This window comes from Diceros bicornis, chromosome 19 (assembly GCF_020826845.1).
Source record: "Diceros bicornis minor isolate mBicDic1 chromosome 19, mDicBic1.mat.cur, whole genome shotgun sequence".
Taxonomy (NCBI): domain Eukaryota; kingdom Metazoa; phylum Chordata; class Mammalia; order Perissodactyla; family Rhinocerotidae; genus Diceros; species Diceros bicornis.
This window is the reverse complement of record NC_080758.1, coordinates 31802666-31818140: the sequence shown is the minus strand read 5'-3', so window position 1 is coordinate 31818140 and position 15475 is coordinate 31802666. Positions and strand designations below refer to the sequence as shown.

Sequence of the window (15475 nt, the reverse complement as noted above, 5' to 3'; positions counted from 1 at the left end):
CAAGGTGTGGAGCAGTTTGGCCTACGGATCAACTCTGCCTTTATACTCTCTACTTCACTCTGATTCACATATCAAAGGCCTGATAACTGCCTGAGCCAGAAAGGTTCTTGTCTCCTTTGAAGGCTAAGAGAAGGAGAACTACAGATATTTATAACTTAATTTTTTTAAACTGTTTTGTTGCATGGCCATACCCAGAAGAACGTCAATAACTCAGAGGATGCTTTGTGGTAGGTGTGGTAGGTGGTGTGGTAGGTACCAGCATGAGAAAGGAAGCCAGACCCACATAGTATTTACATGGTATTTAGGCTGGGCCAAACTGAGTTATGGATGTAGAGAACGTTTTCTTTCTGGGAAGCAGTACAGGGAAGCTCCTCAGATAGGGCTTTCCCTGCCTTCAGCTTCCTTCTTACTCTCCAGCTGCTGGAACTGTGACCTAGTAATATAAATTTACATCAACTAGCTCCCCGAGGGGAAGATTCTAATAGCAAACTTCTGAATAATGAGAGTAACCATAGAGTGAGCATTCATTCACTTTTTTTTTATTGTCAAACATAAGATCTTCATATTGAGAGGTAGAATAAGACTTATGACAAGATTCAATAAAATATAAGAAAGAGAGCATAGCATGTTAGATGTGGGGTAGATCAGCATGCTTTTTAAAAAGATTTTCTCCAGGAAATAAAATAAAAATTGAGAAAAATATCTTTTTTACTTTTTCAGAGTGGAGTTTGTAAAAAGAGAAATGAGATAGGGTAGGTAGAGCAGGAAGAATTAAAAAAGGAGATGGGTGACGTAAGAAAAGATTGTAGTAAGTCTCAAAATTCATTAGTAGAATTAAAATTTGCATTTAAAAAGAAATCAAATTCAGGAGCCGGCCCCGTGGCGTAGTGGTTAAGTGTGTACACTCTGCTGCTGGAGGCCCGGGTTCGGACTCCGGGCGCACACCAATGCACCACTTGTCAGGCCATGCTGTGGCGGCGTCCCACATAAAGTGAAGGAAGATGGGCATGGAGGTTAGCTCAGGGCCAGTCTTCCTCAGCAAAAAGAGGAGGATTGGCATGGATGTTAGCTCAGGGCTGATCTTCCTCACAAAAAAAAAAAAAAAAGAAATCAAATTCAATACCCCTCAAAAATCGAATCAGTTGACGTACTTGAAAAGCTGTTCCAGAATACGGAGGAGGGGCCAAATAGATTGAATCAATGAGGAAGAAGAAAATAAAATGGAGGATATAAAGAATGGAAATTGGTGATATTAAAAACAAAGGAATTAATTGAAGGTTGTTATGTTGTACTCTCTGCCTCCCCCACCCTGCCCCCCGAGCGACAGGCAACCAGTCATTTACCAGTTGCCATCTCCACTCTAGGAAAAACAAGGAAGAGGGAATAAGACAAAACAAAGACGACTCATTGGCTAGTGTAGCTTTTGTTACCTGAGAGTAAAGTTCTCCACATTTTGACATTTAGACTATAAGGAGATAGGGATCCTGGAATAACAGCCTCTTGCCTGTCCTCCCTAAAAAATACTTCCTGGTAGTTGACATGCTCTGCTGAGAGTATAAAGCTCCAATCAGCCTCTCCATTTGAAAATATAAACAGACAACCAAAGATCTCCAGACATTTGATTAAATAGCAGTAATTTAAAAAAAAAAAGATCGAGATTAAAAAAAAAAGACGATCAATCGAATAAGAAAGATCCAAAGATAATTTAAGATATAGAGGAAAACTTAAGACACAAAATGCTCCTTAGGTTGCTCAGAGAAATGTGAGATTTGGCAACCATAGAATAAGTGTTATGTTGTGATAAATTAATGTAAGGAAAAGAAGAGCTCTGGAAAGTTATAATTGATAAAATCAATAGACGGATTGGAAGGTAAAGTTAGGAAAATCTCTAAAATGTAGAGTAAAAAAATCAAAGAGATAGAAAATGTGAGAAAAAGTTATAAGACATAGAGAATTGATCCAAGAAGTCTGATATCCAACAAGTAGGAGTTCTAGAAAGATAGAGCAAAGATATCAGAAGGGAAGAAATGAAAAAAAAAAAAAGAATAAACATTTTCGGTGATACAGAGAAATAAAAGCTTTTAAATTAAATCACTGAACAAGTGTGAATGGGAGGAAAAAACCTTTATCTATGCCTTTTTTGAACACTAAGGATAAAAGAATATCATAAAAAGCTTCCGGGGGCTGGCCCGGTGGCGCAAGTGGTTAAGTGCACACGCTTAGCTGCGGCAGCCTGGGGTTTGCGGGTTTGGGTCTCGGGCGTGCACCGACGCACTGCTTGGCAAGCCATGCTGTGGTGGCGTCCCATATAAAGTGGAGGAAGATGGGCACGGATGTTAGCCCAGGGCCAGTCTTCTTCAGCAAAAAAAAAAGAGGAGGAGGATTGGCAGATGTTAGCGCAGGGCTGATCTCCTCACCAAAAAAAAAAAAAAAAACACCTTCCAGGAAGAAAAAATAAGTCACCTACAATAAAACAACAGGAACCAGATTTCTCTCCTTCTCGAAACAAAACAGACTTCAAACAAAATATGTGAAGCAGTGGTTTTCAAGACACTAGGCATCAGGCCATGTAGATTATTGATTCCCTGAGAGATGGAAATGAACAAGGTGAGCCCCAGTGATTGCCCTAACTTATTACTACTTGGAGAAAATTTGTAGGCTGTGGCACAAGGAGGGGGTACCCTGATGGAGCCCAGTGCACTTCCTGAGTTGGGGAGATGCAGCTGAGAGTCTGGTGAGACCAAGACAGCTAGAGTACTAAAGAGGAAAGAACTGTCCAGAGAGGGAACTCCCAAGATCTGCCAGGATTCCCCTGCTCCCTCCCTGCCATCCTGAGTATTCAACAGAATACTGATCAATGCATTCGAGTGTAAGATAATTACCAAAGGTGGAGGGCAAAAAAACATCTGAAAGTATTCTAGAACAGTGCCTGATGCATGCTCAGGGCTGGGAATAGTGCTGTTACTACCGGTAAGACTGGAAAAAACACATAATTCACAGGGCATTGGGTAGAGTCCTCAGGAGGGTTTTGTCTCAGTAGTGGGGAATAATCAGCCCTAGACTGAGCACTGCTGTAGACCCTCCTAATAATTCATAAAAGCAAGACCTGAAAGGATCAAACTGTTTCCAAGTAACTTAACTGTATCCCAGAACAAAGCACAAGAATATTTATAGGAATACAAAAATATCTAGCACCCAACAAGGTAAAATTCACAATGTCTGGCATCCAAAGATTATCAGGTTTACAAAGAAGCAGGAAAACATGACTAATATCAATCAAAATTGACGTAGAATTGACAGAAATGTTACAATTAGCAGACAAGGACATTAAAACAGTTATAACTGTATTCCATATGTTCAAGAATCTAGAGGAAAGATTGAACTTGTTAAACAAAGACATAGAAATATTTAAAAGGAGCCAATTAAACTTCTATAGATTAAAACTACAATGTCTAAAATGAAAAATACACTGGGTGGGATTAATAGCAGATTAGACACTGCAGAAGAAAAGATTAGTGAATTTGAAGCCATAGCAGTAGAAACTATCTAAAATGAAGCACAGAGAGAATAAAGAATCCAAAAGAATGGACAGAGCATCAGTGAGCTATCAATCAGGCATGAGGACAGAATAAAGACATTTTAAAACTCAAAAAATGTTTGCCTCCCATTAATTCTTTCTTAGAAAGCTATTGGAGGATGTGCTGTAGCAAACAAGGGAGTTAACCAAGAAAGAGGAGCAAATAATCCATGGAACCAAATCCATCATCTGAGAGCTCCAGGATGACAGTAGAGGTCTCAAAGTGAAAGTTGTGGTTGCACAGGTAGCTTACACAATAGCCAGACCAGAATGAAGCAGGAAAAAGAAAAAGAATTGATAGATTATCTGATATGTTTAAGCCAGAGGTTCTTAATTGGGATGATTTTGCTGCCCCCCAGCCCTCCAAGACATTTGGCAATGTTTGGAAATACTTTTGGTTAGCCTGGGGGTTGGGGGGTGTTATAGGCATCTAGTGGGTAGAGGCCAGGAATGCTGCCAAGCATCCTACAGTGCATGGGGCAAACCTACAGCAAAGAAATATCTGGCTCCAAATGACAGCAGTGTTGCTATTGAGAAACCCTAGTGTAAGCATGCTCGCAAATTGGGTGGGACTGTTGGAAAAAACTTCAGGACTCTTTAAATTACGCAAGTGAAAAAAAATGAAACAGTTACTCTAGGAAAATAAAATTTGTTTAAAAAAGCAAACAGGAGTATAGTATATACTTGGCCTGTAGTATATATTATATATATGGTCTTAATTTTATAAATAATAATTACTGATGAAACCAAAAAAGCCATATTATGATATTAGATGATGTTAGGGTGTGTGTGTGTGTGTATGTGTGTGTAGAAAAAGTGTGGGAATGGGGATGGGCTTAGAAGAGCTAAATCTTTGCCATAAGTCAGTATTTAATTTTTAAATTGATAGATCAAGAAATAGTTATAGAAGCATATTATATCAAAATATGGAGGTAACTACCAGAAAGTTAAAAGATTTCTAAGTGAGTTGTCTCTGAGGAGTGAGACAACTGGGGGGTTTGTGACAGGTTGGAGTAGGGGATTAAAACTTTATTACAAGCCCTTAGTACTATTTGAATTTTTAAAACCATGGATATGTATTATTTTGATTAAAATTTTATTTTAAACAAAGGCAAAATATATAATATATATATGCCCATCATTGAAAATATTCAAAAGATGTACCAAAGTTTCTGAAAAGATAGTTTCCTTGAATGGGACAGCATTTATTAATATGAATAGGTTCTAATATAGTAGATAAAAATTTGATTTATTATTCTAATCACTTAGTGTTCACCAAGATAGTCATTTCTGAACATTAAAAAATAATTCTTATTGTCTTAATGATTGACTCAATTATTTCAATATTTTGCCTTTGTGTTGCAGTTGCAGGATGTGAGTTTGAATCTATGGAATGTCTACAGCAAGATGGATTCTATGTCTCTGGAGAGTTTGCTTTCAGAGGTAAAGAGCCTAACTATATTTAACTTATAAATATTACAACTCAATTATCCATTAATGGTAACTTGAAGAAATGCAAGATATTTGTAGTTTGCTTTAATCAAAGAATTGAGCAGTTTCTTCCCTGATGGTTGTCTTGAACTCCTTGGGGGTGGAAGGGTCTTGGAAAAGTGATACTACCTCTGAGGAAACCTCACCTGAGGTGAGACCAAGGCCACCTGCCTGATCCAGGGTGTAGGTTTTCATCTAAAGACATTCTTTTTGCTGAGCTGGACTTGAGAAAAACAATACAGAGAGTGTCTTTTTGCACTGTTTCTCTGGCATGAAAAGATAAAAAAGATGGAATATGGCTTAAAGGAATCAAGGATTAAAGCAGGGGTGGGCAAACTTTTTCTGTAAAGAGATAGATAGTAGTATTTTAGGTTTTGTGTGCTCTGCATCTCTGTTGGAAGTATTCAACAATGCCATGGTGGCCTGAGAGCAGCCTTGGACAATGCTCAGACAAATGAATATGTCTGTGTTCCAAGGAAACTTGATTTACAAAAACATGTGGCCTGCCCACAGGCCATAATTTGCTGACTCCTGGATTAGAGCGTCAGGCATTAATTGTTCATCTGAATTTTGAAGAAAAAAATTAAGATGAGTGGAACAACTTGCAATGAGGAGCAACAGACAAAACTAACGTTACAGGAATAGGTACTTTGGTTAAGCAGCTCGGTAGTGTCTCTCAGTGGCCATGGCTAGATATGCATGAAAAAAGAACAGCTTACAGCCTTTTAATGAAATTAGCTCTGATACCAAAACCCAACAAAAATAACTCAAGAAAATGAAAACTACAGACCAGCCTCACTTATAAATATTAATGTATATATTCTAAGTAAAATATTAACAAACAGAGCTCAGTATCATGTTAAAAGAATATTCCATGAAGTAGGGTTACTAAGGGTTCAATGTTTAGTTACATATCAGGAAATACATTAATGTAATCACTATACTAATTTTTCTCCTTGGAGCTATTTATGATGGCTCCATAGATGCTGAAAAGGCATTTGATAAAATTGAACATCCATTCTATTTAGACATTTCTAATTAAATAGGAATATAAAACAAAAATAAAACCTGAACTTTTTATTCTTTGAAAAGACCTAGTCATTGTCATCATCATCAACCCATGGCTAGCCTAATTATGGAAAAAAGTGAAAATACAAAAATTTACAACGTTAAGAATACAAGAATGATAAATAAAATTTAGCCACAGATAAAGAAGAGAGTTAAGTACTTAGTTTAGGAGTCTCAAGTATGTGAGACCCACGCCCTGCTTGAATGTAGTGCCCTGAACGTGAGGATGCTGCCAGTCACACATGGAGGCTAGACATAGCGCTGTAATTTTGAGAACATTGCAAGCATCTCTGGAGTCAGTGAAGAGGGACCACTCAGGAGAGCATCTTTAACTGCACCTGGAGCAACAATGATATCATGCAGCTGAAGAAGCAGCAGTGGTAATCACCATGGGCTGTAAGACCAAGCCCTTTCCTGGTTTTCTGACTTCCCATTAGCTTAGCCTTCTTAGGTGATATCACAAAGTAGGGGAAGGAAGCCCTTTAATGTCTGATAGTGGACTTCTCATCTATTCTGAAGAGTGAAGGCTCAGGCCAAATTTAATTTTATTTAGAAATAATAAAGTTAGATAATATTTCTTGTACCAGAATGTGGTTGAGCACATTTATACCAGCTACACTGTGGAGAGCTCTTACAAGTCAATAAGAAAAATACTAACAGTGGAGAATTGGGGACAGCAGGAATTGGCTATGTATAAAATAAGAAATAAAAATGACCATGGGTTTCCACTCCCAGTTAGGGATATAGAAAATTGAAAGAGATCATTGCTCTCACCCTAACAGCCAAAACAATCTGAATAAGCAACAAAATCATAGTTATAAAAAAACAACATTGGAGAGCTGAAGATGCAAAGAAAGCTAAAAGAACTCAGTTCCCAAAATAGTAGAGTCCTTCATAGAATGCTGTTTGCATTTCTGGTGGAGCAGCAGGAAGAAGAGGAATCTCTCATAGACAGGGATAAGGAGAAATCAGCTGACCTTTTAAAGAGCTTTTGATGGCTGTGTGTGGGTGAGTCAGCACCTACCCATCAACTGTATCCCATAGGTTTTCACAGTGCTCAGAGTAGTACACCAAAGGCTAGGGGTCAGGCAGGAGAGCTGAAAACGATCCCCCCTGAGGCATTTGACACTCAGCTATCACCTGGATTGGAGCAAGGGAGTTGAGAGCAACCCTTTGGAGGCACTACAGGTATTTACAAACTATAAGCAGCTACCCTCTTAAGGCTGGGGCAAGGCAGCAGGACAGAGAGAGATGTCCCTATGTAGACAGAGCCAAGGGGACTGGAGAGCAAAGAGAACTCCTAGCAACCCAAAAAACTGGTGGCCAGCATGTAAAGCAGAGAGAGATTATCTGTGATTTAGGAAGCTGGTCTCTCAGCTGTAAAATGCAAAGAGATTTCCAGAATCTTGCTAGTGCTTTGAACAAAGTCTCTACTGAAGTTCAGATCCCACCCTCAAAATATTTTAATTTAGTGATGAACAAAATCAAACTACAGATGCAATAAAACACAGACCCGGATCAATTGTAGATCAAATTGACTTAGATCTCTATTCTAGTGGCTTGACAAAAGAAAGGGCACACCTTTCTAGAGGTAAATATTATGTACTTTATTTTGTTACTGTTCTTTTATACAAAATGTCTGGCATATGATAAAAAAAAGTTTATAAAACATGAGGAAGTGAGAAAATTTGATCTGTGGTCAAGAAAGTAAATAGTCAAGAGAAGTAGACTCAGATGTTGGAATTAACCAATGGGGAATTTAAAATAACTAATAAAAATGCTAAAGAATCTGAAAGAAAAGGGGACAACATACATGAAGAGATGAGAAATTTCAGCAGAGACCTGAAAACTGTGAAAAGAACCAAATGGAAATGCTAGAAATGAAAAATACTGTATTCAGAAATGAAGGACTCATTAGATTGGCTTAACAGCAGACTAGACACAAATGAAGAGAAGTTCAGTGAACTCGAAGGTAGGTCCATAGAAAGTTTCTAAACTGAAGGACAAAGAGAAATAGAGCAGGGGGAGTGGAACAGAGCATCCAGTAGCTGTCAAACAATGTCAAATAATCTAACACAGTATAATTGGAGTCCCAGAAGGAAAGTAGAGAGAAAATGGGGCATTTGGAAGCTTGAGTTGATAATGTCCAGGAACTTTCCTAATTGGTGAAATATATCAATCCACAGATCTAAGAAGCTCAGCAAACCCCAAATTCGATAAAAATTACTATATCTATATATAAAAATGACCAGAAATTTGTGCAGGGATCTCTTGTAGTGAGTCTATAAATGTTCTTAATAAGATTTGAATCCAAAAACCAAAGCAATTAAAATGCAATTCTAGTCATTACTTGTGTCTCTAGAAAATTATTAAAAAGAGAACCAATCCATACCCATATTACTTCTTAAAATGTACTTTTTCTTCTCCCTTCTCTTGCTCAGAAAACAGTATCAACACTGTCACCTACATGATTACTGAAGATAATTTTAGATATATGTATATAATATATATGTGTAACACACATATATGTATACATGTATACCTATATACATACATATCTATATCTATCTGTCTATCTATAAAATATAGATCATCTGGGCAGCAAGTAGCAAAGCCATTAGTGAGAATGTTGTTTACACTTAAGAATTACCAGCTGAGGGCCAGCCCTGTGGCTTAGCGGTTAAGTGCGCATGCTCTGCTGCTGGCGGCCCGGGTTCGGATCCCGGGCGTGCACCGACGCACTGCTTCTCCGGCCGTGCTGAGGCCGCGTCCCACATACAGCAACTAGAAGGATGTGCAGCTATGACAGACAACTATCTACTGGGGCTTTGGGGGAAAAATAAATAAATAAAATCTTTAAAAAAAAAAGAATTACCAGCCGAGGTCCATTGTGCTTTATGCATAGGGCCAAAAGCAGAGTCAATACATGCCTAGCACAGAGCCCACAGGTCTGAGCACTTGTGTATCCTCTACTGGAAGAGAAAAATGGAGGAGAGCATAGATCTGGCCAGGTTTAGTGCAGCAAACAGATTGCCTGCTGTAAGCAAGGCACTAGGCTAGGTGCCCAATAATATGTACACAGTGTGAGATGGGCAGTGAAGACAACTCTCCAATTTGAGTAGAAATTATCAGCAACTTCAAAGTAAGGACAAAGATATACTTAATCAAGTTATAGCTGATGTTTTTTGGTTAACTGATGATGCCTTAAAGAACAGCCAGTAGCAAAAAGCAATATGTGATGGTTGGGAACAGGAATGAGTTCAGAGAGGTGGCTGAAAAGCAGCTGAGATGGGGGAGGGAGGGAGGCTGCACATCAAGGAGAGTCAACTGGGAGGATACAGAGTTCCTCATACTCCCAGGACCACTGGGAGGAGGGAATGAGGGAGGAGAGGGCTCTGGGCCACCCCTGGCCCCACCAGACTTCTAACTAAGCTCAACTAATTTGTCCTTGAACAAAGTTTCACTGATGTGACCTTTTTGGCACTAGACGTAGTACCATTCTTTAGGTGCCTCATAATAACTCCCTCTTTCCTACAAGGATTGCTAAAGTAAGGCACTTGGAGGCTATTACTGTCCTTGTTTAAAAACAGCTTTATTGAAGTATAATTTATATACCATAAAATTCACCCATTTTAAGTGTACAATTCAGTGATTTTTAGTAAATTTACAGAGTTGTGCAACCATCACCACAACTGAATTTGAGAACATTTTCATCCACCCAAAAAGTTCCCTTTGCTCTTATTCACTATAGCCGAGACATGGAAGCAACCCACATGTCCCGCGACTGATGATTGGATAAAGAAGATGTGGTGTATATATACTATGGAATACTACTCAGCCATAAAAAAAGACAAAATTGTCCCATTTGCAACAACATGGATGGACCCAGAGGGTATTATGTTAAGTGAAATAAGCCAGAAAGAGAAAGACAAACAGTGCATGATTTCACTTATATGTGGAAGATGAACCAACATGTGGACAGATAGAACTGTTTGGTGGTTACCAGGGGCTAGAGGGGTGGGAGGTGGGCACAAGGAGTGGAGGGATGCTCCACCACTTGTATAAGCTCCACCACTTATATGGTGACTGATAAACAATAATGTACAACAAAAATTTCACAATAAAAAATAAATAAATAAATAAAAATGGAATTAAAAAAAAAAAGTTCCCTTTGCTCACTTGCAGTCAATCTCCTTTCCCACTCCCAGCCTCATGTAAACCACTAATCTACTTTCTGTCTCTATAGATTTGCCTTTTCTGGGTATTTCATATAAATGGACCATACACCAGGGGGTCTTTTATATCTGGCTTCTTTCACTTGGCATAATGTTTTTGAGCTTCATCCATGTGGTGGCATGATTGAGTAGTTTGCTACTACCTTTTAAAACAACATATTTATATGGTCTGGTATTTTGAGATTAGATGCAGTTTCATGATTCTGGTTTTCAAAATTACCTCCTTTATATGACCAAACACGTTATCTTTTCATTTTCTTCCTAGGATTTGGTGGCTTTTGAACATCAGTGGACTAGCTTCTTTGCTAATTTTGACACGGAAATTCCTTTCCTGCTGGAACTTTCCGAATCTCAGGCGGGTGAGGTATGTAAGGGAAGGGTCAAAGAGAAAGAAGAGATTGGTTATTTATGGTTTGGTTTTTTTTTTTAATTTTTTTCAGAATACAACACTACAGTCTTAATTTGTTTTGGTTATCATTTCTTTAAGCTATATTGCATGCTGTAAAGAAGTTTTTAACCCCCTTACCACCCTGCCAACCCCCATGTAAGAAGTTTTTTGGGCCGGCCCCGTGGCTTAGCAGTTAAGTGTGCACGCTCCGCTACTGGCGGCCCGGGTTCAGATCACGGGCGCGCACCAACGCACCGCTTCTCTGGCCATGCTGAGGCCGCGTCCCACATAGAGCAACTAGAATGATGTGCAACTGTGACATACAACTATCTACTGGGGCTTTGGGGGAGAAAAAAAGAAAAAGGGAGGAGGATTGGCAATAGATGTTAGCTCAGAGCCAGTCTTCCTCAGCAAAAAAAGAAGAGGATTAGCATGGATGTTAGCTCAGGGCTGATCTTCCTCACAAAAAAAAAAAAGAAGTTGTTTTTTTTCTGTGCCAGCTTGTCTATAAGAAGGATACTCATTTTTCAGTGTGGTGGTGCCTCTGTCAGCCAGGAATTCTATTGGGCACTATTTAATAAGCCTAGGAATAATTCTCCACATATGGCTAGCACACCAGTTGAACCTCCAGGTAATGCCAAGCTTTCTTTCCAGGCAAACAACAATAGTGAAGTTACTGGGTTCAGGCTAAGACCCACTCCGTGAGTAAACTGAGGTATCTAAAGCAAGAACCAAGGCACAGGACTCTCCCCAAAACTAGTCAACAGGAAGGATCAGAAGAGTGATCTTGAGCCTACCTTGGGCTCGCACTGCCTGTCCTCAGGTCTCTGCTCCACTGTGGCCCAGAACAAGCCCTACTTCTGATCTTTGGAACTGGAGTTGATCTTTGTTGTTATGCATTTTACTTTTACATCGTGTTATAAACCCCACAATATATTGCTATTATTTTTGTTTAAACAATTATCTTTTAAAATTATCTTTTTAAATATTTTTAAAAGGTTTAAATAATAAAAAAGTCTTACATATTTGCCCATGTAGTTAACTATTTCTGATACTCTTCATCCCTTTGTGTAGATCCAGATTTCCATTTGGTATGAATTCCTTCTCCTCGAAGGATGTCCTGTAATATTTTTTGTGGTACAAATCTTCTGATTAATTCTTCCGGCTTTTGTATGTCTGAAAAAAATCTTTATTTCACCTTCATTTTTGAAAGATATTTTTGCCATGTATAGAGTTCTAGGTTGACAATTTTTTCCTTTCAGTACCTGAAAGATGTTCCACTGTCTTGCTCACTTAGATTGTTTCTGATGAGAAGTCTTTCATCTTTATCTTTGTTCCTCTGTATGTAACTGGTCTTTTTTTTCTTCTGATAGATTTTAAGATTTTTCTTTTATTACTGGTTTGAGTAATTTGATTATGATGTGTCTTACTGTAATTTTCTTCATATTTCTTGTACTTGGGTTTTGTTGAGCTTCTTGGATCTGTGGATTTATAGTTTTCATCAAGTTTGGAAAGTTTTTAGCTATTATTTGTTCAAATATTTTTTTGTCCTCCTTTCATTCAGAGACTCCAGTTACCTCTATATTAGGCCACTTGAGGTTGTCCCACCTCTCACTGATGCCCTTTTCAGTTTTTTGGATTCTTTTTTCTTCTCTCATTGCTGGTTCTAAGAGTGAAAGATATTCCAAAAGGTATACTCAGTGATGTGTCTGTCACCCCTTGTTTCTTACTACCCCATTCTCATTCTTCACTTCTCTCCACCCTTTTTGCACCCACTCCATTAACAGTAGGTAACAAATCTCTTCAGTTTCTAGTTTGTCTTTTCTGTCTCTTTTGCACAAATGATCAGATACATGTATATTTTCTTATATCCTCTTCTTTCTTTCATTGAAGGGTAGCACACTATATATAGTCATTTCCACTTTTCTTTTTTCACTTAACATATCCTGGAACTCTCTTCAGGTCATTTCATTGAGAACTTCCTTATTCTTTGTTATAATTCATAGTACTCTGTTGTGTGAATTTATCTTAATTTATTCAACCACTCTCTTATGTATGCATATTTAGGTTGTTTTCAATATTTTGCCCTTGCAAACATTGCCATAATAGATAACTCTGTGCGTATGTATTTTCATATTATTGGAGGTTTGTATACCTAGTAATGGGATTGCTGGGTCAAAAGGTAAGTGCATATGTAGTTGTGTTAGCTATTGCCAGATTTCCCTTCAAAAGGGTTGTACCAATTTGCATTCCTACCAGCAGTATATGAGAGTGCCTGTTTCACCACAGCCTCACCAGTAGAATGTGTTGTTATGCTTTTTAATTTTTGGTATTCTCATAGATAAGAAATGGTATCTCATTGTTTTAATTTGTATTTTTCTAGTGGAGTGAGCTTAAACATTTTTTCACGTTTGAAATTTTTCACAAAAATTTTGGTACAATATTATTAACTGAACTAGAGAACATAGGTTTTAGGTCTTTTGTCCCTTAGTTTTTAAGAGTTCGTTATATATTTAGGCTATTAACTTTTTGTCTGTGGTATATATTCCAATTATTTCTTCCCATTTATCAATTGCTTTGTTTATGGTGTTTTTTTGCCATGCATTTTTTTTTTATCTTCCTGTAAATTTATCAGTATTTCCTTTTATTGCTTCTGGATTTTGAATCATTCTATAGGGAAAGGCTTTAATCTAAGGTTAAAGAGGACTTCACCATTTTGGTACTTGTATGGTTTAATTTTTTACGTTTAGATCCCTAATTCATTTGTGGGTTTTTTGTGTGTATGATGTGAGATATGGATCTAATTTGATTTTTTTTTCCCAAATGACTACCCAGTTAGAATCCCAGCTATGCAGTTCACTAGCTCTGTGACCTGGTGCTCATCTGTAGAGAGGGGATAATAATGGAATGAATGGCTTCGGTTGTTATTAAGATCACTTGAGATATTACATTTAAGTGCCTATCACAGTTCACGTGGTAAACCCTCAGTAAATTTTAGCTATGATTATTTTAATGTATAAAGAGTTTTTACAAATCAATAAGACAAACACCAAAACTCCAATTGATGAACATCCAGAGCAGGTAAATAAACAGTTAATTGCCAAAGGGAAATCTAAATGGCCATTGAACATATCTGAAATATTCTACATCATTAAAAAGCAAAGGGATGTAAAGTAAAACAACAATGAGGTACCATTTTCATTTATCAACTTGGCAAATATATATATATATATATATTTTTTTTTTATTGATGTTTTGATAGTTTGTAACATTGTGAAATTTTGGGTTGTACATTTTTGTTTGTCCATCACCATATATATGTCTCCCTTCACTCCTTGTGCCCACCCTCCACCCCCATTACCCCTGGTAACCACAATACAGTTTTCTCTGTCCATGTGTTGGTTTATATTCCACATATGAGTCAGATCATACAGTGTTTGTCTTTCTCTTTCTGGCTTACTTCACTTAATATAATACCCTCCAGGCCCATGCATATTGTTGCAAATGGGACGATTTTGTCTTTTTATGGCTGAGTAGTATTCCATTGTATATATATACCACATCTTCTTGATCCAATCGTCAGTTGAGGGACACTTAGGTTGCTTCCACGTCTTGGCTATAGTGAATAATGCTGCAATGAACATAGGGGTGCATAAGCCTTTTTGGATTGTTGATTGCAGGTTCGTTGGATAGATTCCCAGTAGTGGGATAGCTGGATCATAGGGCATCTCTATTTTTAACTCTTTGAGGACTCTCCTACCGTTTTCCATAGAGGCTGCACCAGTTCGCATTCCCACCAGCTGTGTATGAGGGTTCCTGTTTCTCCACATCCTCTCCAACATTTGTTGTTTTTTGTCTTGGTGATTATAGCCATTCTGTCGGGCATGAGGTGATATCTTAGTGTTGTTTTGGTTTGCATTTCCCTGATGATTAGTGATATTGAACAACTTTTCATGTGCCTGTTAGCCATCTGTATATCTTCTTTGGAGAATTGTCTGTTCATTTCCTCTGCCCATTTTTTGATTGTTTGTTTGTTTTTTTGCCGTTCAGTTGTGTGAGTTCTTTATATATTATGGAGATCAACCCCTTGTCAGATATATGTTTTGCAAATATTCTCTCCCAGCTGGTGGGTTGTCTGTTCATCTTGATTCTGGTTTCGTTTGTCTTGTAGAAGCTCTTTAATCTGATAAAGTCCCACTTGCTTATTTTTTCTTTAGTTTCCCTAGTCTGGATAGGCATGTCATCCGAAAAGATTCCTTTATGACCAATGTCAAATAATAGTGTGTTGCCTATATTTTCTTCTATGAGTTTTATAGTTTCAGGTCTCACCTTCAAGTCTTTGATCCATTTTGAGTTAATTTTTGTGAATGGCAATAGCCGATGGTCCACTTTCATTCTTTTGCATGTGGCTGTCCAGTTTTCCCAACACCATTTACTGAAGAGACTTGCCTTTCTCCATTGTATGTTCTTAGCTCCTTTGTTGAAAATTAGCTGTCCGTATATGTGTGGTTTTATTTCTGGGCTTTCAATTCTGTTCCATTGATCTGTGTGGCTGTTTTTGTACCATCCTGTTTTTATTACTATTGCTTTGTAGTATGTTTTGAAGTCAGGGATTGTGATGCCTCCAGCTTTGTTCTTTTTTCTTAGGATTGCTTTAGCTATTCAGGGTCTTTTGTCGCCCCATATGAATTTTAGTATTCTTTTTTCTATTTCCGT

At 37.9% G+C, this 15475-nt stretch overlaps 1 protein-coding gene across 1 annotated transcript in view; it reads left to right on the top strand.

Moving 5' to 3' along the window:
* Window positions 1-15475, top strand: part of DNAAF9 (dynein axonemal assembly factor 9) — a 141520-nt gene that overhangs the window by 33687 nt on the left and 92358 nt on the right. Inside the window, exons 7-8 of the mRNA XM_058563120.1 lie at window positions 4943-5020; window positions 10637-10735. Of these exons, the coding sequence (XP_058419103.1) occupies window positions 4943-5020; window positions 10637-10735 (177 nt within the window). The remainder of the gene's footprint in view (window positions 1-4942; window positions 5021-10636; window positions 10736-15475) is intronic.